This window comes from Alligator mississippiensis, chromosome 1 (genome assembly GCF_030867095.1).
Source record: "Alligator mississippiensis isolate rAllMis1 chromosome 1, rAllMis1, whole genome shotgun sequence".
NCBI lineage: Eukaryota > Metazoa > Chordata > Crocodylia > Alligatoridae > Alligator > Alligator mississippiensis.
Window position 1 is genome coordinate 27,640,347 of NC_081824.1, and position 25,556 is coordinate 27,665,902.

Here is a 25,556-nt window from a genome sequence, read left to right on the forward strand (position 1 = left end):
TAAAAAGAAAATCCTTCACAACTGGGATTTAGTTAAATATGCACAATTTTATTTATTGAAGAGATTAGGACAAAAAACATTAAACCAAATACATGACAAAGCACCAGAGGCTGTAAAACCCCACCATGCACATCACCAATCTTTCCTCCTACAAGGTACTCATAAAATAAAAATTAAAAAAAAAAAGTCCTTCTTGACACAGCACCATCTTCAGAGTGTAAAAACATTACTCCTTTATATTCTTAGTTACCAAAATAGAACCAAGGCAGGTCAGCTGCAGCTAGCTTTGTCTCTTGATAAAGAACTGTGAAACATCCTCTTGAAAGTGGGATCATAAACTTTCCTGCAGGACAGGCAAATAGCATCCATACGTCAAATGCCAAGTAGCTGTACGCACATGCCACATACTATAATTAAGCACAAATTCAAGTAACATTTACATACTACGAAGTCCACATGTACCTACCAAAAAACATGACCACTTCACAAAACGTATACAGGCAGTAATATCAGAACAACTGAGGTACTGGAAACACAAATATTTATGCCAAGAGATTTCAATATCATACAGCAATATAAAAGCAGTAATAAAAACATTTGCCAGTCTAAATCAAATAAAGCTATCTAGGAAAAAAAAAAAGCTAAATAAAAAGTTATTCAGGGACAGAAATACCTGAACAGAAAAGAAGTGTGTTAACTACAGCATGTAACATGTCATCCCAAGTCAACCCGTAATTGAAGTACTGGCTTAATACATCACTACTGTGACATTTTCTTCAATAAATAGAATAAGTCTTGACAATACAAAAAGGTGCATATTACTGTGTATATTTCGGGAGAAGTATCTGTATTATAACGTTCAGCTTATTAATACCCTTTTACTCTTTATCCAGGGCATAAAAACAAAACAAAAAAAAACACAAACAATTGCCTTTCTAAGATGAGAGGAATTCAAAAGAAAAAAAATGCAATGCTCGTCTTCAATAACAGAGCCTTCTATCTATACAACGGGCCAGTCAGTTAACAAGGAGATTGGTTCTGAGATCAAAAAATCATCCAGGGGCTTTCTGCCCTCTATAGACATAGTTGTGCAGCATGGCAAACATGGAAGCCAGTATTTCAAATCCTTTAAAAAAAAAATAAAAATTAAAAAAAAAGTTTTTCTTCTTTTTCTATTATAGCAATAATGCATCTGGAAGTTTGTATTATAATAGCTTCCTGCAACAAACCATTTGACACAAAACAGAACAGCTTGTTAAATGACAGTTACTTCCCCTTAAGGGAACAAAGCATTAAAATGTCATTTCCTGACAAGAATATTAAGTAGTTTATTTAGAAGAAATACGCATTGAAAATAGCTATCAAGAGACATGAACTGAATTTGTATTTGTTTTTAGCACCCACTTTTCATGTCCATCTATGTGCACTTAATTTTTTTTCTTAAATGAATCCCATTAGCTATTAGGCATCCAATTAAAAAAATAGCCAATTGTACTTTCCCTGAATAATGGCTGAAGTTAAATATCTAACAGTGCGATGCCAAGATGTGTTTTGAGGCAAAAAGTTTCTACTTGTTGTGAATTGCAACTATTTTAAAATGGAACAGAAACAGGAGTGACACAGCTGCACTGGAATTGGCATGTGCAGTCTCCTTGGCTCCAAAAGGTGGGAAGCTACAATTGCTCCATGCTGCCTTTACCACCCCCCCCCCGCCCCGCCCTCCAAATCAATCTAACCTGATAGCAAGGCCCCCTCCCCCTAGTCTGCCCCCATGCTACATTTGTTATATTAGCTCCTGGTGGAGATTCCTTCTCAAACCAAGGAACTCCAAGTGTCTTTTGCTACCAAGCTAGGCTGATGCAGGATGTGATTTAACATGGTCAGGAAGGACTCCTTCATGTGTCCATCTCTAGGTCATGTACCTTCTGAACACCAGTCTTTGTGCTCAGTTAAAAAATGGGTCCAAATCTTCTTCCATGTTGACATCAGGCACCAGCTGATCCGATACTTCCTTAGCACCGTATCCTGAATTAGATACATTAAAATCTGTAGAAAACCAAGGATGGTCCAGAATTTCTTGTGAAGTCAGCCTTTCTGATGGCTCTCGACGCAGTATGCTACGTATAAGGCATTTTGCCTTGGGGGATAGAGTCTCTGGAATGTTAAACTGCCCACGACGAATCTTGCTGAAGAGAGAACTAGGCTCAATGTCATGGAAAGGATAGCGTCCAACTAACATTGTGTAAAGCATGACTCCTAGACTCCATACGTCTGCTGCCTTGCCAGAATAGCTGCCGTTCGTATTCAAGATCTCTGGACTCACATACGCCGGACATCCATGCTTATCAGAAAGAGAGTCGTCATTTCCCCTTAAAATATAAGCATCTTCCAGGCTTTCCAATTTCACTCTAGTCCTGTAGGAAAAAAAGAGAGAGAGAGAAGGGAGGGGAGGCCACCCATCATTAGGACTCATTGATAAATTTCAGTCTGTTATAATTACATTAGGTAATAATAAGATCAATCATCATAAAGATGCATCACTTTAAGTGCCTATCCCCAAGATTTTTGTGAGATAAGGCATTGTTTCCTCCATCCAACTCGTTGACAAAAATAACTTAGCAACATTTGTTTTCCCTTTTCTCCAGGCACACACATACAAGACTTTAGTTAACTATACTGAGCTATGCATAAAAAGCTGTTACAAACTTCTTGATAAAAGTGAATCATTGTTTTGAGTATCCTTTCAATGATTTTTTACTAATGCAACAAAAACAAGCCGGGGGGGGGGGGGGGCTACGACATGAGAACTTGCTGCAATAATCTCCTCTCTCTACACTTTCTAACCAGTTGTGGCCAGAACACTTAAATCTGGTAGACCGGTAGGTCAATGCTGCAACTACAGTTGTAGAAGCTTTTCTACAATTCTCAGGTTTGAGGTACTGATTTTGCCCTTTTCATTATCAAGCTTTCCTTGTTCAAGTTAGGGTGCTTATGCCTGGTTTTCAAGGCCTGGCTATCTCATTGGAAACCCAAGTCTACCCATGTACAAGCTCCTCCTAAATTTTGTAAAGGGACAGTCTCAAGAGGTTCAGAACCACAGAGAACTCTCTATTACAAGCAAAATCCTGCATTTGCATTTGGTAAAACCAGGTCTGCAGCAGTATCCAAATGGGGATAAAAAGCTCAAATCAAAAGGCAGCTAGGGCAGAAATAATCTGCTTTCAAGAGCACGTCTCTTTTCCTCACACCCTACAAGGTAGATCCTCATTAGAGGGCAAGCCTGCAACTCCTACAGGCACTCCTTGTGAGCATTAACTTGTACCAGTAATCCCATTGCATTCAGCAGGAGTAACATATGCCCCCACTCATCACAATCTCCAGTATACGCTATAGGAAGAATGAGGTTAGCCCAGAAAAAAAACAAACAAACAAAAAAAAAAAAAAACTAAAAACCAAAACCAACCAAAACAGCAAAAAACAAAGAAACCCCCCCCAAAAACAAAACCCCAACACTCCTTTAAACAAAAATGAAGTAAACTAGGTGCACTAAAAATGGAATTTAAGGGACCAACACAAGTCAAAGTAATCAGAGAACAAAAGAAAAAAAAAAAAAAGCAGATCTTTGTGACAGATAAGGTAGACAGATTAATGTATTTATATTTATTTTGTTTTAGATATATCCCCTGCCCAAGCCAAAATGCTCAAGAAAGCTTGTCATAAACAAACTGAGCTTGCTCTCCTGGAAACTTATTCACCTCTGATTTAGTCTTTCCTTGCCTCCAAACCCAAGACTCCACCCCAGCCATCGCCTCCTTGTCCAACCCCGCACAAGCAAACCGTCCCGCCACCCCTCACATCCAGACACACGAACCCTCCCCCCGACCCTGTCCACTTCCGCGGAGGTCTCCCCACCCTCCCAGTGTCCCCCTTCAAGCCTGCACTCCCTTTTCTTAGGGGGGCTGCAGTTGTCACTCCTCTCTCCAAAGATACACGTTTCTCCACCCTGTCCCCCAGCTCGCACAGGACAAATTCCAAAGAGCCCCAACCAAACGAATAGAAGAAAGATACCTCCCCCTTCCTCATCAGTCACTGCCAAAGGGTGGTCTTAAATCCTGCCCATCCAGGCAGGCCTGCTGGATTTGTAGGTCCTGAAGTCTGACTGGGTCCTTCTCCCTCCTTCAGATGACGAAGATGGTGCCTGGATTGGGCCCCAGCCCACCCCAGAAGGGGGTGGGGATGGTAGTAGTTCTTCAGCACAGGAATTCATAATAAATTAATGACTGAATGATAATTAGCGATACACTTGTGATAATTAGTGGAAAGGATTTTTAAAATGGCACATCTAGATTGCAAACTTCTCATGTCTCGTCTGCAAATACTACCTTGGTCACTGTATGGTGAAGTGGGATAGCGTCTTTTAAAAATACAACACTGAAATATAAAACTGTTCCGAACAACTTTACTACCATGCTATGCTAATAATTCTGACAGTAAATTGCTATTTAATATATAGCTATAAAAGCTGAAACATTTTTTTTTTCTTTTTACTGATAGAGTAGACCCTACCCTTTTAGCAACACCACAGAATTTATCTGCTATGGAAGGTGGGTGTTTTAAGAACTGTTTCAGTGAAATGAAGTCCAGCATCATGAAACCCCATTTATCCGGATAACCACAGTAAATTCTGTGTCGCTGCCTTTCTTTTCTGAGACACTGTTCAATGCAAGCAATTCACATCAGGGATCCAAGACTGGATTATAAGAGTTGCCCCATTCTCATTTCTTCATCGCCATGTCATGTTCATTTTAGGCTGTTTAAAACAGCACAGGCCTCATATACAAACTGGTTTCCAATATTATAAGATGGGTTTGACTTTTACTGAAGGCATTTACTAAGGAACTGGAAGTCACAAGCCTTGATTCAAAACATGTGATTTAATAAGGATGAGGACAGATAAGGAGAGCTTTGTTCCTTACATATTCATGTGAAGACAAGAATTGGACCCACGACTGACATACGACCTGAACCCAAAACAACTCAGTGCTATCTGTTTAGGAGCAAAAAGGACAGTGCTCTGCTCTGTAAGTGCTATAGAAACATGCACTATCAACTCTCCAACCGCACTTGGACCTTTTCAACAGCTAGAGACATTTACTAGCAGAGGTGAAAGCCCTTTTGGCAACATGCCTTGGATAAGGAAGTCATAATTCAGAGTACCTGGCTCCCCGAGTACATTATGTAAAGGCAGCTCATTCTATGATTAAATAGGCCACTGTTTTCTTCCCCGGTGCATATGCTGATGGGTTTGTGCCACACACCTGCTTCCTGATTAATTGCACTGCCAGCTTATAGGCACTTTTTGTGCCTATGGACAGCAAACCATTCACACTCAAACAACAATCTAATGCGGTGGCACCTCACACAGGAAGCTGGCTACAAGGAACGTTAAATGCAATTATACGATCGCAGTCAATTTCCTTCTGTAGCAGCTCAGAAAGGCTAAGCGAGACAGGACTTAAGCATGCCTGTCAGACTCCTCTCCTGATCTTCACTTAGGGCTTATTCCTGTTTCCTGATGAAAGATTGTTAAGGGCAAGGGAGAAGGAAGGGAAGGGAAATAACACACACACACAAAATAAAAAAAAAAAAAACACTGAAGGAAGGAACAGAGAGAAAGAGACTAAAGGATGGCAGATAATATGAGACATGAAACTGAAGGCAGAGACAGGATTTGTGGTTCCATCCCCAATGCCCAGCTCATTCCCTGCTCCTGCACAGAGACATATGCAGCAGGAAGACATACAGGCCAGCTACTTTAGTGTGCATTTCTAAGTCACTGAACTGCTAAGCAGCAAAGCATCAGCTCATTCCTGTGAGGGAAGTCACACACATACACACACATGATAGAAAGGACCCGCTTATTTATAAACAACTTATGGGAGGGAATTCATCCACCCACATGCTTTCCTAGGCATTTCCCTGCACTGTTGATACTCAGATAGTATTTTCTCCTTTATCCCATTTACACTTTCCAGTAGTTGCCAGAGCCAAAACTTGAGAAGACCATTGCACTGAAAGTTTTTTTTCAAACCACATTATTTGAATTCTGTAATTTTTATTACTAACTGCTTGCAATACAAAAGCAAAACAGTGGACCAGAAGGCTTCTTTTGTTATAAAGGGCAAGTACCACCTACCCAAATACACCAGAAAATATTACTGTGACCATGATTTTGCTTGCAAGGTGTTGCGTGCTACAGAATTAAACTCTATATGCATGCTACAGCACATTTTGTTTAAGCCAGCAAACTGAACAACAGCTGGCCAGTATCTGCTTGCTCCATCATAATGTGACTGAATGAAGCAAACAGTCAGTGATGCTTTCATCCTGCTGAGTAGACCGGGTTTGAGGAAACATATAGACAAAAAACAAAGCCCTTTGCATTTAAGGAAATGGTTGCCTTGCTAGAGGCAATATTCCAGCGAAGGTGGCAACTAAGCATGCAAGCTTTTCACTCTGCAGTATCGTAGTTCTCTCTTTAACCTCTTACACTTCAGGTATAACTATTACATTTTATGTCTGGTACTCGCATGATATTTCCACATAGAACATTTAATTTAGTTAGGCTACTTATATAAGAGTCACGAATCCTATATGAAATCCATAACCAGGCAGAATTTTAGTAATAAAAACAGAATATCAGAGGGGAAAAAATCTTCTAATAAAGCAATCTGTACTTTTAGGGTTGGTGTGCTACTGTAGATGTGATAGTCCAGGCTGTAAACAAGAGGCAAGGATTTTTTGGTAATATCTTTTACTGGACTAACTATATAGTTGAAAGGTTGTCTAACACCTCTCCCAGGTACAAAGGGCCCTTTTCTCAGATAAAGACATCATTAAAAATAAATCACTTGTTATACTCTTAGGCGCAGAATGCATTTAGTAACATTTTATGCAACAGGACCCAAGTATAGATTTTTCTTTTTCCTCCCTCAAATCCCCAACTTCTTCAGGCATGACAAGTGAATCAGTTTTGCATCAAACAAAGTGCCTCTAACAGGCATGAACTTCAGAAAGGCTTAGGTGCCATTCCTCCGGGGGAAATGTATTTCCTTTTAAAGAGCATCAAATTTGGTATCTCTTCCCTTCCTCCCTCTGCCCCTCCAAAGATACCCCAAATTGCTAAACACTTCTGTAACTCTAGGCCTCTATGTTGGAGGATGGGAGGTTCATCCAATTTTAGAATACATGAACAACCCTAATTTGAGTCTTGACAGGCAAGAGATTCCCAAGCCAAATATTTAAATATGAACGCAAGATCAGCTTTCCAGACTCTCCACCATACAAAACGCAGCATCAGTACAATAAAAAGAATAAAATAATTCCATGTTTAAACCCCTTCCATTCTCACAATAAATCCACTAATGATAACATTCAAGTGACAGATTCCCACATCAGAAATAAAGTCTCCAAAAGCAGCAGCATTTAAACGTTACCATACGAATAGGGATTAATTTCTCTGCAACCAAAGTTCAAATGTAAGCTACTGCCAAAGCCGGATGAGAATCCCTTTCTACACATACTGTAATGCAACAAAGACTTTTGTCAAGGCTTACGTAATTACAGTACATAATTTCAAGTTTTAATGCAGAGACTGAATAAGTACTTGGAAAAAAAAAAAGGCATTATGCATCCATCAGATCATTGATAAAACACTGCATTAGTCTAATGCATTAAAAAAAAAAATACAACCCTGAATCATGGCTATTTAAAAAGGGGAAGCTATTCTGCCCATGAATGCTTTCCCATTACTGGTGAATGAAACCACAGAAGTGCAATCAGAGGGCAGCAGTGGCACTCAGACGGGAAATGCGTCTTTGTCCCCATAGAAACCGTCAGGGAAACCCATGAAAACAATACCACTCAGAATTTCTTATCAATATGCCATTCATTACTTGACTGCATTCAGACTTTGCTCTTCAGTAATGTAACAAAACCTGATCAATTAAACATCTTCTAGAAGATTCTTCAATGTAACCTCCTGAGCTAGCATCCGCTCCTGGCAGACAGCTTTGTTATCATACATCCTACACTTTTTCACGGTGATTCACATTATTCCTCCCTGCAGAGCTTAGGGATTACTGGCAAATTGCTACACTGCCTTTTAAACACAGGCGCCGGGGCCACAAGAACTCTGCATTCACACGCCAGCCTCACTCCTCCTCCAAAAGCAAACAACATTTCCATAACTAGATGCAGTGGATTTATTCAGAGGTCCTAAAGCTCACTAAAGGAACAAAAAAAGTCTTAAAACATTAAGAAGAAATAGTATTTTGGAGGGGGGTGGAGGGGGAAGAATCCATTGACTGGAGAGGTGGTCTAGAGTGCAAGAGCCCGTATGCCAACCGAGCAGGTCACTAACACGTTAGTTCTTCTTTGACATTTGTCCTGAGCTCCGTCTACTGGACAAGTCCAAATTGAACCCACCTTTAATATTTTTAGGAACACAGGAACTAGAGCAGACCAACAGCTCAAGTCCAGCATCATCTCTCAGACAGTGGTCAACACCAGCCGTTTCAAAGGAAGGTATAAGAAACCCCTCTCATTATAATTAGACAGGTATGTTATACAGTTGCTATTTAAGCAAAGTAGAGATTGAATGTTCAACAGTGGTTGATAGGAGGCCTCTGTTCCCCAAAACCAGAAAGCAGCTTCTCCTGCACGTTAAGCCCACCTGTATAGTAAGGCATTAGAGGCCAAACCAATGTCAAACAAACCACTGACTACAAGACAAGTTCCCTACTACCCAAAATATGTCCTTAGGTTAAGCCATGCAGAAATACAGAGATTTCCACAAGACCACATTTCATGCTTAATATCCTTTGGGCTGAAGACAGAATAGCACTGCCTTTGGGACTCTCAGACAGGTACATGGACAGGTAAGGTCACTTAGACTCCCACACTGCTAATCAGCTAGTTTAATGACAGCACTTCCTTATAAAGGTACATCAAGTATGACCTGCAACTGGCCCTCTGATTCCTGAGAAAAAGCTGAAATCAGCTCCTATTCCCTTTGCTAATTGATTACTGTCAACAAGAGACCTGTTCCTGAACCGTGCCAGCAGTTTGTAATGAGCTTGCTTTTACATTCTCAGTTAAATCCAGAAATTTGCTGAAGTGAGTCCATAGAGCTGATCTGTGGATTAGTTCAAAAATATTAAATCTGAAGACCAAGGATCACGGTCTCATTCAGGCAGAAAGAGGACAGACTACCCTGCAGGAGTGAATGCCGAACGGAAAATGATGCAACAAATACAATACTAATCCTCCTCCTCCCCCATGCTGCATAGCCCTTTCTGTGAGATTAGTTTCCACAGTGGATAGCTGAAGGTTGCTTGGCATCTTTCTAAACACTTGACCACCCACTCTCCAGGACTCCAGCAAGAAAATTTTCACCAACACCGTCACAATTACTGCACCCACTTTCATCCCTGGTACCACGAATGCCATGCCCCCGCAAAGGCTGGAGGAGCACAGCAAGCTCCCATAGGCAGCTATGGCATGGGCAGTGGGGGGTGGGAGGGGAGGAGCGCTGGCGAGCACTGACCAGAGGTCGGCGACCATTCGCAGATACCACCAGCAGTTTTGGTGTCAAGGGAGGAGTGGAAAGTGGCAACCGCCTGCAGGCACCGCTTGCAGCACTTTTTGCAGGAGGTGCACTGCCAAGCTCAAGGGGTACCCATGCATCCTCATGCACCCCATACACGTCGCCAATGCCTGGTACTGAGAAAGTGGCCTAAGCCAGGGTTTCCAAAGGCAGATTGCCAATGTGGGACACTCCGGCAATACAGCTTTGAAGAAGCCTTCCATGTGACAAAGGTAAAATTTCCTCACTGTCACTCCTAGGTGAAAGTGGTCAGACAGAGTCCACCGAACCATTCCTAGAGAAATGCCTCGAAAACAATGTACGTGTAAGCTTTTTCAGTCCAGGTACTCAGATTCCATGGCGATGAGCCTACCATAGACATTTTGGACAAGATCTTCAGTTCATATAAACTGGCATCTCTCCAACTTAATTCCAGCTACATCAACTCATACTGGCCAAACTCGGCCCACAGATCATCCTGTATGTAGAATGGGGGATACAGACCCCAAAATCTTGTTCTACACAACACATGAATGGGATTCTAAGCAACTGGCCCCTTTGCAACTGCATCCTGCAAAGTACTTCATAATAAATCTGTATAGATTCATAGATTGTAAGGCTGGAAGGGACCTCAGAAGATCATTTGGTCCAGTCCCCAGCATGAGGCAGGAAAGTATAGTTCTAGGACACAAGAACTCCTGGAAGGAAAATGCATTTTTAAATCCTTAAGACTTAATTTCTACCTAGGAGAACTTTTACAATCTCTTCTCCAATACCTGATGAAGGGTGTTTGTGCCCAAAAGCCTGCAAATAAAGATTTTTTTTTTTTTTTGCAAAAATCTTGGTGGTCTAATAAAAGGTATCATATCTCTACTACAAGTCCCGATTGCCTTTTCCAAGTCCACAGGCTTTCTATCTCAATTCTCATCTCCTCAGGATGAGCCTGAGTTACAAAAGAACAAGGATTCCATTATTCGCTAAGCATGTGGAGCAAGGTGGCTATCTGACCTCACATTTACCTTTTTTAGTTGACATGAGAAGTCAATTGTTTTCAAAGACACCAGTGTCAACTCTACGCCTCTGCAGTGCTCATCATGTTCTCCAGGTCTTTTTTATATCAGGTACACACAAGGAAGAAAGACAAAATATTCAATTTGCAAAAAACAAAGCTAGTACCTTTGGAGAGACACCAAATAAGCTGATGCTTATCCTTCCCAGGTGCCAAGTACTTGCATCTGACACTGAAATCACTTGGTTCAGTCTGTATTCAGCACCTCTTTTTTAAAAATCAACTAATCACCCACTTAAAGCTAGCCATCCAGGTTGGAAGCTTCAAGTAGTAACACCTACTTTTTAATACAGCTTTTAAACAAAACATCATCACCTCTGAGCTGCTGTTAATTAACCCCACTTCTTCCACAAGTCTGAAATGGAATGAGTCATTTAACCAAGCCATTAAGCAAAAATTTAAACACAGGGAGGAAAAGTTAACTTTAAGGCTGTATAACTGCTAACTAGCTATTCTATACAGGCTGGGAATTTAGGTGAAGAGCAGAGAGCATTCTTGAACTGACACTTAGGGTTGTAGGGTATTTTGATTTACGTAGAGCAAAACCAGCTCAAGTTCCAAAAGTATGACTAAACTGGGTGGGGTGCCAAGGATACCCCAGCATTTTCAGAAACTGTTGATCACTTATCCTCTGGGATCACTTATCCAGAGGGGAGGCAATCCTCTTAAGTGTTTCAAAACAACCAGGAACACTGGTCACATTTGAAAACATAACCCATGTGATACAGATGAAGTATTAGGTCAAAAGTATAAGGCTACAGGGAGACAAAAAAAAAAAAAAGTTTAACCACAACAACAACTCAACCACAACATGCCAGAAAGCTAGCATTTGTAGCTAATGTGACTAGCATGGACTCAAACAAAATGATGAGCAATGGTCTGAATCCTACAGTTCATTCAGGAATTTGCTGATGCAACAGTGCCACTGAAGCACATGGTAATGGAAGCTGGTGGGTTAGTCCTGTGTGGTCAGGAAACAAGATATGCTCCACTGGCTGACTGCTTCATTGAAAACTCCTGCAGTAAGAGCACCAAGCCCAGGAATACGCCTGCAAATGGTAGGTAGTGTTTCATTCAAGTTACATACCTCAAAGCAAAGCAGTGAGAAGGCCCTAGACCAGTGGTTTTCAGATTTTTCAATTTGCAGACCCCTAACAAATTCTGAATGGAGATGCAGACCCCTCTGAATTGTAAAGTGTGACTATTCCCATACTTTTGATTAGTCATCTTTTGTGGACCTCTTAGACGGTGCGCAGACTCCTAGGGGTCTGAGGACCACAGGTTGAAAGCCACAACATCACATTTCAGCAGAGTTCTAAGGAGATAGGGAGCAAATGAGTGCAGAAGGAATTAAAAAGATAATATATGCAACTACAGAAGCAGAAGCCAAGAAAGAGCAGGGCTGGGTGACAGTAACCTGCTGAAAACCCACCATGACGGTCCTGCAGTTAGACATGATTCTTAAGACATGCTGAAGGACCCAGCCTTGGCTAGTCACAATTTGATGACTTCAAGGCTTCCATTTCTTCTCCCCAAACCTAACTGCATTAGTCTTATTAGAGCAGCAGATTAGTGCTGGTTTCTATTCTCAGCTTCTGGCATTCTTGTTTAATAACAGAGGGAAGTCACTCAACCTCCATGACTACACATGCCTCTCCATAATAAAAAGGGGATGATGTTTACCTGATTCACACACCTGACTAGATATACCTATGTGCTCCAGTGAAAAGGTGCTGTATGCACAGTCAATTTAAAGCTTATTATTCATTGGATTATCTAGAACAAGAGAAGGCTTAGGAAATGAACCAGATGAAAAATAAAAGGAAAAATAAAACCTTACTGCCCACAAAAGTTATACAATTGCTTTGTTTTCCATCTGAATTTGGCTAGAGAGACTCCCTTGTCTGGGAGACATCACCCAGCCTTCCCAAATGCCATCAAATTTAGAAAGAGCCTCAATTTCTGGGTTGAAAGGTTATCGATACTTTTAACCTGCACAGTTAAAGCTTTACTACTTTATGCTGTACCTTTCCTCCTAGTTCAGTTTAACAGAGCAGCCTAAGAAATAATCATGCTAAGTGCATCTTTCAGACTAGTGTTAAGGTAGTCCTGCTTCTACAACTCCTCTTGCCTTTGAAAGCCCTTCACCAGTTTCCCTATGTCTGTTTGCTCGCTATGTATTCTCAGCAAGGTTAGAGGTTACTAACACTGTAAGTAGATCAGCAGACTGCAATCAAATTTGACAGGAGTGAGAAAAACTAGCCCTAGCTGAAAGAAAAGAAACGGGATCCTTTGTAGCCAATACACAACAAGCTGCATCTATGCTCCACCTTTTTGTGGGATCCATTTAGTTTTGCTAGGATCCCAAAGAACAGAACTAGTTTTCCTTAACACCAAACACTATGCCTAAGTTGCTGAAGAGATCTGAAGGAAAAGGATCCATTCTCTGGACAGCAAATAAATAGTGCATTACACTAAAACAAGCTTTCTAAATGAGTGGATTGTACTGGCTGTGCTTTCTTGGCACAGAACTAAGTGTCAAGTTGTATTTGTTTTGATTAATTCCAACCTGCATTCAACTTCTCATATTTTTTACTAGAAGAATAAGGAAAAGTTACAGTATCTGGAATACCAAAATTAGTTTAAATTTTCCCTCAACAAGAATGATTAATGTGCAAGGTCTTTAAGCATCAAACATTGTGACAACTAATATTTTTGTATAATTAAAGGCTTAAGAGTGCTGTAAAGAAATTAATAATTCCCCAATACAAGGAAATGGTATTTGTGCTAGGAAAGCTACTGCAAAGAAGCTACATGGAAATACTGAAATGCCGTCTTTTAAAAACCTTTAAATGTGGTTCTTCCTAGAAGTATATGCTTTATATCTAGCCAATGAATCACTTCAGTACATGTATAGCAACAGTGGGCACTCTATTTTTATAACCCAGTGAAGTCACACCCATTTCTGTGCCATTACTGCAGGGAGAACTGCACATCAGTTTTGCCCATAGGCATAAGAACAGCCAAGTCAATGAATATCGGTGCTCCAATAGAGATTTTTGGGGGCCAATACCAATAGCTGATTTTTAAGGAGCCACACCGGCCAATACCGATCCAATTTCCAATACAGCCGCATACAGTTCTTAAGTCTGTTGAGGTAGAAGGGCAGTGGGGCTGGGGCAGGGCAGGCATGCGACAGAGCTGCGGTTCATGTGGGGGATGCAGGGAGGGAGAGGAGTGGCTCCTGCTGCTGCATGCACCCTGGGAAAGCCCAGGGGGCGGAGGCGGGCTTGTGTGCCCCCTGGATCTGTAAGGGGTGTGGGCAGGATGGGCTGCAGCTATGGGCTGGAGCAGTACTGGGCAGGTGGTAGCTGGGGGTGAGGAGGGTTGCTGAATCACTGTAGCCAACCCACAGACCCCCTCCCAGTGCTGCCAATGCCAGCTGTGCAGATCCAGGTGCACACATTTCCTCCTCCCTGTGTCCTCCTCGACGAGCAGGGTGCAGCAGCAGGAGCCGCTCCCCCCCGCCCCCCGGACAAGCTGTGGCTCCGACCTGCACCCCACCACCACTCTGGCTGGGCAGCGCCTGCCCCAGAACCACTCCCTCCTCACTGCAGGGGCCTCGATCTGTCTGCACCCCATGCGCCTCTCCTTCCCCCTTCTACCACAACAGACTTACCAGCTACACAAAGCTCTCCACACTGCCAGCTGTGCTCTTCACTGCCTACATGCTGTGCTGCAGCTGTATGCATGCACAGGCCATTTAATCAGCCAAATTATTGTCCACATCAGGCCAAATTCCAATATAGAGAATTTTCTTTATATCAGTGCAAATCCAATATCAGACCGATGTATCAGTGCGCCTCTATTGTAAATATCTCATGATATAGGCACAAACAAAAAAGACCATTACTAGCACCAGCATTTAAAAACTAGGATAGGAACAAGTGATCAGTGTGTTTGTAGGTGGAAAGAAACTTGCAGGTCATATGACTATACTGGTATTATACAATGCTCAATTGTTCTGGAACTCAAAGTATAAGGACAAGTTTGTTTGGCTTTAAAAAAAAAAAGACTGCAAAACTACCCAACATGTCCCAAGTCCCAATGTTGCAATGTCCCAAGTAGGCTGGACAAGTTCCACCTGAAAACTAAACCCCTTTGAAAAGCTGGTCACAATTTTTCTATCTTTATGTAAAGAGATGTGCTGCTACTCACCCAATTGGCATTAAAAGCATGTTTCCAACCAGGCATCATTACCCTAAAGGTCAGTCAGATGCAATGAAAGGCAAGCATGTCTGATGCTGGAATGTCAGTATCTCAAAGTCAATAACTAAAATTAACCTCACCCTGACAGTTTTTAAATAAAATTAAAAAAAATTGTAATCTTCCCCCCCACCTTTATTTTATTAATTATCTCACCCCATTATTTACACTGAAGTCACGAGATGCCGGAAGAGCTAAGCTACTGATGATCTACTATTCCAGAACATTACTTTGACTACAGTACAAGCCTGTATATTTTGAAGAATGCAATTAAGAATGGTAAAATATAGAGGATCCCAAAGGTAGCAAAATTAATGTTGATAAAAGATCCTTGGGCCTGATCCACAGAAAGGCTGGACACCCAGAACTCCAAAGTTATTTGTAAGCAGGGGGGGAGAAAATGAGGACCACTCTCCTTTTTAGGTCTGAACTATTCAGAAATAACATCAGATTACTGGGGGAGAATTTTAAGAGTTCATCTTGTTTCGAGTATCGAAATACACTTGCTCACGTGCATGTAATCCAACTGCAACATCATAATTTAGCTCTCATTTGGGATAGCACTAGAAAGTTAAGAATCGAATTAGGGCTGGAGTCTATGAAGTGCTTGCTGCATGGCATTAACTCCCACTTAATTCAGGGAGCGTTCAGCACTTTGTCAGATCAAGCCCATGTACCGTTTTAAGTTATAACTGTATTTTAGTGAATGAAAAAATAGGCAAGGTGCTATCCTACATGTATCTATGGTAACTTCAAGGGCTGTATCTTCACAACATATTCCTAGAACATCATTAGGCCCAAAGAACAAAAAGTAGGTACCAAGACAAGCTGTAATCAGTGCTTCTAAACTGAACTATTTCCCAATGGTCTTCAGATTTTCTTCAGCTCCTAGAATCTATCATTGGTTTTGCTGCTGCTTCCCCACATTAAGAATCAAAAATAGTAGTTCTCACTTTCATACTGCCTTCATGCAATTTTCCCAGCCATTTAATAAATATAAAGGTCAGTTGGACTTCCAGCAAGAGAAAGTTTAAAAGTTGTGGGTGTATTAAAAAGCAAGTTGCATAACGAAATACAAAAATGACAGGAGCAGAGATCAGTACACAATGCTGGGAGTGGAAAGCAGTTGGAGTCATTCACCCAAAGACACAGTTTAACCTCCTATCACTTCCTGGTTCCTAGAGTACATCAACTTGCAATGTCCAAAACAACATGCATTCCCAACAAGTAGTAGAGTTTTGTGATTAATATTCCATAATATGCAGCACCACAAACACTAGCAGCCTTGCTCAAATGCTAGTATTTTGGCTGTAGCAGTGATGTACTCTACAGTATATTCAATGAACCAGGAAGCAGCAGGAACATTTTACAGAGTAAATGCAGCAGTAAGTTAAAAGTAATGACCAATTACCAACTGATGGTTAGTGCACTAAAGGAAAACAAAAATAAATAAGTATCTGCTTCTTCTATCCTGTCTCTTGCCATTTCACCTCCCTCTCTCAGTTTGTTCAGTTGAAAAATGGCATAATGCATTCACGCTTGTAAACCAGTTACACCTGAATAAAAATTGCATTTGTTATTATCACTAGCTGAGTAGTAACTGGAAATCCCCTTCTGACCTTTAAATGTTCAGATCCATAAAGGGAAGCAGTACAACTACAGTACATACCCACACTTCTTGGGTGGTTGAAGGTCTTTGGCCTTGTGCCTTATGATGCAATCGTGTCTTGGGAGCATTGAGGGGAGAAAGTTCAAAAATGTTTATAACAGGCCTTATTCTGCTCTCAAAGCCAACTCCCATGACTTCATGAATACCAAGTTAAATTAATGGCTAATGCTCTTGAAAATCCTATCCCTTTATATATAACCACAGATGTTGTGAAGATTATATTCCCCATGCAGGTTGAGGAAAATTTTAAAAATAAAGTAAAAGGGAAAATGTCAGAGGGGAGAAAGTATTTTTACACACATGGAATGCAAGTTTCTACACCAAACAAACTGAAACCTTTGGGTGCCCACTGAAACATTGGTATTAACAACAACATTTAGAAAGTTACAGAATTGCAAGGGTGAAATACACGTTTCACTTTTGCATTTCTCTCAGATTGGACTCAAGTTTCCTCAACACTTTAGTCCCAGGGTTTCAAATACAGCAGCAGTGGCAGCAACAATGGACTAGCTAAAAACAATCATTTGTTTTTAAACCACTGTTGACTTTGGAATTTAAAAGATTTCCTCCACACTGGATACAAGCCATGTCAGGTTTTGATCCGTTTCTTTTACAAAACTGAACTTTGACAAATGTTAAGTTGCTAGTAACCTTTCAACTCTCGTGTTTAAAAAAAAAGGGAAAGTTGTCTAGCCACCAAGGACTGGAGGTACTTCCAAATATGAACTTGTGCAGCAGAGCTCTTCCTGAGCTTGACCATGAATAGCAAATGCCTCTGCTGTTGCTCCCAACTTTCCCAAGCAACCACAGCATGGCACTGTCCAAATATTGACCAATTTCACTGAAGCTATTGAAAATCCTGAAAATGGCAATGACAATAGCTGGTTTCATTCTGCTATAGCTTGAGAAGGAACACGTGGAGACACCTGGGTATTTCACAGATCTTTAAGATGGGTAGAGAAGGGGGAAAAAATGTCTATCCTCACAGCATTTAGTACAGTGGTTCTTAACCTCTTTGGACATAAGGCACCCCTGCAAAACTTTTGTAAGTCAAGTGACACCCAATTCCTAAAACAAATTTATACATTGCAGGGTTTACTTCCTTGCCGAGGGGTCTAGCAGTGGGGTTAGCAGGGACAAGCTTGAGCCTGCCCTTTTTGCTTATGTTCTCACACCCCACTTATTTTCTCAAACCTCAAGGCACCCTTCAAAGGATCTGGGGGCACCACAGGATGCAGTGGTACCCTGGTTGTGAATCATTCATCTAGACAGAGGGGGTAGGTCTTAGCAGACATGCTTCTCCTTGCACCCTGACTATCAAGTGGCTGAGATCCTCCTCTCCCTCAGAAGCCAACTGAAGGACTTCAAAGCAAAACAATAATACAGAAATAGATCTGAAACAGGAAGCCCCCAACAGGGCCTGGGATAGACTATTAGCAGCTGGGAAAGGAGGTTGAAGGGCAGCTTCCCAAAATGTTCCTCTATGGGGTCAACCTTCAGCTGCTGGACCTAGATCCCATGGGTAGGGGGAAAAAAAAAAAAAAAAAAAGCCAATGCCCATGAAAAAAAGAAAAGCAAAGAACAAAAAGCTCCATCTCTCTCCACTCCCTTTTAAGTCTTTTGAAGGTCACCTTGTAGTTTAATATTTATTTCATGCTCCACATTACTCCAGCAGGATTCAATACAGTGTTGAAATCACCGAAGTACATGCTGTAACACACTTAATGGAAACTAGTTACCACAGGGAAGGGAATATAACCTTGAACATCCAGATGATTATAATTCAGCTCCAGGAATGCACTACAATAGCCACACACACACACACACACAGCATCTTCCCCACCAACACCTCTTTAAGTACGGAACAGGAGGTTTGAGAGGGGAAAAAAAAAAGTTTTCCAAAAACACATTTTTTCCTACAATGAACAACTTCCCAAGGAACAACTCCATCCTAACCTTTTTTTGCTTTTGTGATGCACATAAAAGCAACACTACCACCAACCCATTCCTGCCACTTGGGGCCTCCAAAAGTGACAGACAATCCTAAAAACCTCTGCTCAAACAGGACGCATTTCTTGCCGAGGATCAGCCCCTAGCACTGGATCTTATACGGCCCAATCCTGTAATGAAATAGCTCCAACACAAGTCAATGGAGACAGCAGGTGCTTAGTGACCTGATAAAAAAAAAAAAAAAAAAAAAAAAAAAAAATCAAATCAAGCCTCAAGTGCCTTAAGGACAAAGCACACAGCTATCATAAATCACTTTTGCAAATGTAGGCCAGGCAGGAAGTCTGCAATGGGAAGACGAGGACTGATCCCTCACCACTGTGCTTTAATCATTAAACTAGCCCATTTTTCCCTTGTGGGAACAGATAGCAACTTCAAGCAGATTTTGGAGATTTGCTCTCTTCCTCACCCATATACAGGAGTATGCTGGTTGTATATCAGAAACACAAGCAACTCCCCATGTTGGAAATCTTCCTTTAGAAGTGAACTCCCCGTCAGGATTAGAAATTCCACACTGCAGGTGAAGGGACTGGCTGCAAACCAAATAATTGTATCTAGATTAACTCTGCTCCAAAATCCCAACCCACTTGTGATGGTTCCCAGGGAGCCAATACCCATGACTTCCTATAAAGGTTTAGAAGCTTTTAACACTAAAAGCTTTTGACCTGGTTCAATAGCAAGAAGCTCTGAAAATAAACTCAGGTTTGTAGTGCTTTGAAACTTGGCTTTGTCAGATGTCTTCTTCAAGAGAAGATGGCAGAAAGCACATGGCACATTAGATCCATCCTATACCTGGCTCTCCAACTGAAATGACAAGCTTTTGCAGAACAAAAGGAAGAACGGACAGATACTATCCAGGAAACAGCATTTCTCTAAGTGTCCCTTCACAGACCTCCAGGTGTTTTCACCTTCACCAGCTACAGGAGTAGAGGGAATAACTAGGGACAGAGTACTATAACATTACTTTTTACACTTCCTGCCTGCAACAAATCAAGAAAGAGGGAACACAGCCCATTCAGACAGAAACCTCATATACAGCATTAGAAAGACTCTCACCTGTCTTCATCCTTGAAGATAAATTTCCGCAGTTTGAGGTCTCTCAATACCAGTCCTCCGTCGTGACAATGTGCAACAGCAGAAGCAATCTGATAGAACAGTTTGGCTGCTTCCTCTTCTTTAAGCTTCTTGCAGGTGCGAACAAAAGAGTGCATGTCTCCATAGCTCCTCTCAAAAAACACGTAAGCTTTTGTCTCCCCAAGAATTATTTCAGTAATTTGGTTGATATTTTTGTGTGCAGGTAGACAAAAACATGGCGCCAGTAACTCCTGGTAGCAGCCAATATCAAACACCTACAGAAATAACAACAGTAAAGCAAGGGTTAGAGATACTGTTGACCATCAACATTATATCGAACAATCACACCGATGCCGTTACTGAGCACTGCACACACTTTTGTTGTTGTGATGTATGCTGTTTTCCAAGCTGTGCTTGTCCAGAACAAATCTGTCAAAATGGATTTGGGCATGATGTTGATAAACTAAAAAGTAGATCTGATCCATCCTGACATGGAATGGAATACCAGAACTGAAACAGAGAAGTTGTTCCCCAGAAGTATGAAGAGCCAAAATGTGGTTAACTCAGCCAGTAATTTGAATTATGGTTTGGAAGTCAAAGTTATATAGAAGGAAGATGGTAGACCTCAGAAGGGATGGAGTTTATTTTAAGGAATTCCAGCCAAGGACTCAAAAGAATATAGGCAGCATGCTGAGATGTGTATTTAAAGAGATGTTGTCAGACTGCGTTCACTTTTACCAACCATCTTTTTACCTACTTTATTAATCCCTTAAAGCCTTGAAAAAAAAAAGTTTCAAAACCAATCTATCACTATCAACATTGTTTACTTCCTCCAGCCTTTTCATCTGAGAGCAAGACAGCCAACCCAGTTTCACTTTCAAATTTTCAGTTTTGCAATGTTTGTTGTTTAAAGTGTCAGGAAACAAAATGTGGTTTAGGCTGCAGAAAATTTCCTTAAAAAAAACACAAGACAAATTTGAACCAAGGTTTGTTGGTTTGTTTGTTTTTTTAAGTTAAAGGTCCCTAGAAAAACCTGAGCCTTTCTTGAACAGCAAGCAGATCAAAGAGTTTGTGAATGAGCTGCAAGAATGTACAAAGGATGCTAAGAAATTCATATATAAAATGTTACTATAATCCAGTGACTACAAATGAATCAGTATGCGAGTCAATTAAAAAAAAAAACACCGAACTTAAGGCAGAGGAAAGACTTTATGCGGCATAATTAAGTGCTCTAGAGTTAGAAAGTGCAAGCAAGGCTTGACAAGAAGTGAATAATACTGTATTTATACCTGCCCCACATACATTTTTGGTAACAAAGGGAACTGCTCATGTTTCCAGCAAGGAGATGCTATTATTTGCTCAGCACACTCCGAAGTATCTTGCTATATTTAAAAAACCAAAAAACAAAAAACCAACATGAGCCAGCTTCAGATGCAGCTAGGTATTGTTTCTGCTTTTCTAAATAAAGGGTACAAGAGAAACTGGTACAGTTCTTAGCCCAGGTTCTCACTAATACCATCTTCTTTATATCCTAGATTGAGACTCAGGGAGAATGTCCATCACTTCCTCTGAAGCTTTAAAAGCTTTTCAAACACAACGCCCTTGACATGATTCAATAGCAATTTACAAGAAAAAGTAAGGTTTTAATGCTTTGTAACAGCTTTGAACAATTAATTCCTCAGGAGGGATTCCAAAATGGCAGAAACTGTGATCAAAGGGTCAAAAAAAATACTTACCTGTACTGCTATACTACATCCCAGGCAGCAGGCAGTCAGACAGGCAGACTGCCAAACAGGCCCAACTTATTTTAGGAGAGGAAGGATTAGCACTGAGGTATTCTGGCGATTTGAGAAACCACAGAAACAAAGTTGGGATTTGGTGCTAAAATCCCCAAGATGTAGGTAATTCTGGAGGAAAGCTCGATGGCATCTGGAACTGTGCTAGTGTTGCAACACTTCTTAAATCCATCTTGGAAGAGGTTGGAAATAGTTCCATGAAAATAAAAGGGATTTTTTTTATAGCCCTCCATCATGTATTTTAACCATCTTCTTCTGAAATACCACTACCAGACGTCTTATATAACTTCAATATCCTGAGTAAGTAATCTATGTATTATGGCTCTGAGGGAAGCACTGTGTTTTAAAGAGGCCCCTATCATATTGCCACTATCTAGAGGCTCTTTTATAAAAGGCTTCTTTGTAACCAAAGTATGTAATGTCCCTGGACTCAATTCAGCCTAACGTCCAATAAGCAGGAGTTTGATTTAGGTCTTACTAGCAATCAGAAATGAGCAGATACCATTATTTGGATGCCACAGACCCTAGAAGCAAGTAATGGCACTTGTACAGTTAGTGGGTAAAGGAAAACGCTTCTGGGCAGTCAGCGTGTCTCTTATCCGAGCTGATTCTTGCCCAAGAAGCCACGGATACCATCATCTGTAAGATACCAGATAGCAAAAACGTGAGATCCTTTAGTAGAAAGGGAATTCATTAAATAGGATTCATGATATAGGGGGTGTTTTACAACCTGCATTAAAGGCAGTTTGGGCAACTGAGGAGTACTTAGAAGCTAGATATTGAAGTCAAGCCTTTTTAAAACAGGTATCTTAAGTGGTCAACAGGATTAGATCTTCAACTTTTTTTTTAAGTGAAAAAATGTGTGGTTGAAAGGGAAACTAAAAAGAAACAAAATTCTTGCGAGCTGTAGTTCCTATCATGAAAATATGCCTACAACTGCCTAACCCTTGCAATGAAGAAGAGGAAAAAACTTGCTAGAAATGAAGTATAGCAATGAAGTTACTCTCAAAACACAAGTTCATATGTAATTTCATGCAAAGCAGCAGCTTCACACTATTTTTTTTTTCCCTGAAAAGATGTAAATGATCCGGTGCGTAACCCTACACTACTGCAAGATACGGCTTTCATTTGAGAAATCCGATTTCAACTTCTGTTGATTTTGGCAACCTAACACATGCATTTTAACCTGCAGCAGTAATCCCAGTCTCATCAGTCTGCAAGGTCATAGGGCCCTCTCTCAAATAATCAACTGTAAAGGATTAAATCTTCGTTAACATCAGGGTTCCCACCTCCCAGTCACTGGGTAGATTTATGTTACCCTCTGAACCAAAACCATTACAAAAAGCTGCAAAGAGTAATTATTTTTCCTTGCATTCCTGCCAGTCCATAACTTTTTGTGAATCAAATGCAGAAGGAATGCAACAGCCAATAATATGACGCCCAATGCTCTGGGTAATTGTGAATGATAACACATCTACTGTTCATTTCACAGACAGCTCAAACCCCAGAAATTTGCATTTGCTAAATGGCATAATTATATATTTTGGGAACAATGCAAGGATTAAAGTGTGCGCTTGAGGGTTGCAAATTGCTACACAGTCATCCAAGCTGGTCCTGGTTACTGCCGAAATGGATGGGCGTAAAGCTGGGACACGAGAGACAATGAAAATAGTAACCACTGCAGTTTAGGAACAAAGGAAAAATATGCCCTCAGACTGAAAGGGAAATACATCCCTTGAGAACTACGCAAGCATGCGGGCTTCCTCTTCTCACAGCTCACCTTCCAATGGCAGGAGCCCACGGGGAGGAAGTGTTGAAGAGCAGGCAGGCTACAAAGAGTGGGTTTCATATTTGGTCTGCTCTTCAAAAAAAAAAAAAAAAAGACGTAGGTGTGCGCAGGTTGTAGCCGAGCTCCAGTGTGCAATACGGGGAGGATACTGTTTGCAAAAAAGCTCTGTAGCGAGGGGGCTCAGAGCTCAGCCTGATTCATTTCAAGTAGATTTCTTAATCACTTTCCAGACAAAGCTGACTGCATGCTCCCCCCCCCCCCCAAGTTGCAAAAGCGTAAAATAAAGCAAGCCACAGCTCCTCACCATGACCAAGGGATCCCCCTGCTGCAGTCCGGAGGAAACCAGGCTCGCTCCCGACCTCTTTGCAGCCTGGTTTAAAGATGGTTCTTCCCAAGCAGAGGGAGCCCTGGCTCCGGGCCACCGCTATAACGTGGCCATTGTCTGAGTGCGGGAAAAGTTGTGGGATGCGCGGGTCCCGGGACGGGATCGGGCCCGGGTCTCACCCTGATGCTCGTGTCCGGTCCTGCCCCAACCAGACCCCGGCAACTTTGGGGGGGGGGACCCCACAACAGAAAGCAACAAGAAAGAGGGAAGCACGTTACCTTGCAAACCAGCTCCTCTCCGCTGTGCAGATGCACGGCTCGGAAAACGTGGTCTCCCTCCAGAGGCTCCAACAATAAGTATTTCCCGATGCAAGAAACGCAATGCGACAAGTTGGGAGTCTCTGGCGGGCTCGGGGAGCCGAGGTTGGGGCTGAAGCTCTGGCTCGGCTCGACGGATCTCAGCGACGAGAGCTCTTCTAAATCCTGGGTTTTACTCCGAGGTCGCCCATACCGCGCTATGGAGATAGGGGTGGACCTTTGTATGTTCATGAGGATGGAGAGAGCCGGCTCCGGTCCGACGGCAAAGCCCAGCCTTTGTGCGGCGACCACGGGGGGCGGGGGCCGGGGACCGCAGCCCTGGCGAGCCGGGGCACAGGATGCAGCCGCGGGTCCTTTTGTTTCCTCTCGGGGCTCGGCTCGAGCCAAGTGCAACAAAGTAACTACTTGCCGAGGCTCGGGCCCCCCGGAGCGATGCGGCGGCCGGCTCCACGGGGGCGAAGCGATCAACCCTCCCCCCAAAAGAAAAAAAAGCCACTGGATGCGCACAGGACTGGCTCGTCCCCTCTCTCTTTAATGCAAGGCAAAAAAAAAAAATAATAATAATGTCCCGAGTTGCCTACGTTTCAACTGTAGATGGCGTCTGGAGCTGCTCTCTGCCACGGAGGGCTCGCCTGATATGCAACACAAAATAACGAGGGAGCATTTAACTTACAGAGCAGTCAGCAGCGGCGCCGACAAAAGAAGAGGCAGGCTCGGCTCGGAGAGACTTGCACAAAAGCCGGGTTTTCGCCCCCCAGCCAAATCGATTTAAAAAAAAATAATAATAATAAATTCAACTTTGCACAAGGAGAGAAGGGAGGGGGAGGGACGGGGTGCTGGAGCCGAACAAAAAGTGCAAGCGAGGACAAGGAGGGATCAATGGGCTCCGGTTTCCATTGCACGGCGGGGGTTTCTCTCTCCCCGAGGCTTTCTTATCTTATTTTTTTTAGTACAGTTCGCCCATCCGGCAAAAATAATAGGAAGAACAACGCAGGAGAGGGAAAAAACAGAACCAAGACACCTGGATGCTTCCTTTTGCCGGATCTGGAAACATAGATGGGGAGAGGGGGGGAAAGGAGGAGGCTGCAATCACTCCCCCCCAAAAAAAAAATAAAAAAAAAATAAAAATAGGTATGTATTGCAAGAAGCGGACCTGCTTTTCTTTCCTAAGAGGTAGGAGAAGGGGGAGGAAAGGGATGGCCGGGCCGATCCCTTTCAGCAAGGCATCCTCTCGCCACCACGTACGAATTGCTACTTACGTGGCTGGGAGCGTGTGCGCCTCTGGCCGCGCTGCGCCTCGCTACCAGTGTCAGCAGCGCGCCCCGCTGCCCGGGCTCACTGCCCCGGCCGCGCCGCCGCGCCGCGCACTGGCTCGGGGGAGAGCCCGCCCCGCGCCCCGCCGCCTCCTCATTGCGCCGCCGCGCCATCAATCACCGCCGCCCGCCGCCAGGCTCCCCCCTCCCGCCGCCCCCTCTGCCTCAATGAGCCGCGCTCAGGGTAAACAAGGTGAAATATCCTTCCGCAGCGCCAGCCGGCAACGGGAGCTTTGTGCGCCGCTCCGGGCTGCTGCTGCCTCAGGGCTGGGATGTGTGCGGGGG

At 42.5% G+C, this 25,556-nt stretch overlaps 1 protein-coding gene across 1 annotated transcript; it reads right to left on the minus strand.

Annotated features, from left to right (window-relative positions):
* Positions 1-27: 27 nt before the first annotated feature.
* TRIB2 (tribbles pseudokinase 2) lies at positions 28-25,317 on the minus strand. Its single transcript, XM_006260857.4, has 4 exons — positions 25,218-25,317; positions 23,920-24,590; positions 19,714-20,006; positions 28-2,414 (listed from the first exon to the last, which is right to left on the minus strand). The coding sequence occupies exons 2-4, from the start codon at positions 24,187-24,189 to the stop codon at positions 1,946-1,948; spliced, it is 1,032 nt and encodes a 343-aa protein (XP_006260919.1). The 5' UTR covers positions 24,190-24,590; positions 25,218-25,317; the 3' UTR covers positions 28-1,945.
* Positions 25,318-25,556: the final 239 nt, after the last annotated feature.

Coding starts and splice junctions, on each gene's coding strand:
- TRIB2 (XM_006260857.4), bottom strand. CDS start 24,189: ATGAACATACAAAGGTCCACCCCTATCTCCATAGCGCGGTATGGGCGA. Junction 20,007..23,919: donor GAGAGGAGCTGGTTTGCAAG/GTAACGTGCTTC, acceptor TTATTTCTGTAG/GTGTTTGATATTGGCTGCTA. Junction 2,415..19,713: donor ATCTTCAAGGATGAAGACAG/GTGAGAGTCTTT, acceptor TTTTTCCTACAG/GACTAGAGTGAAATTGGAAA.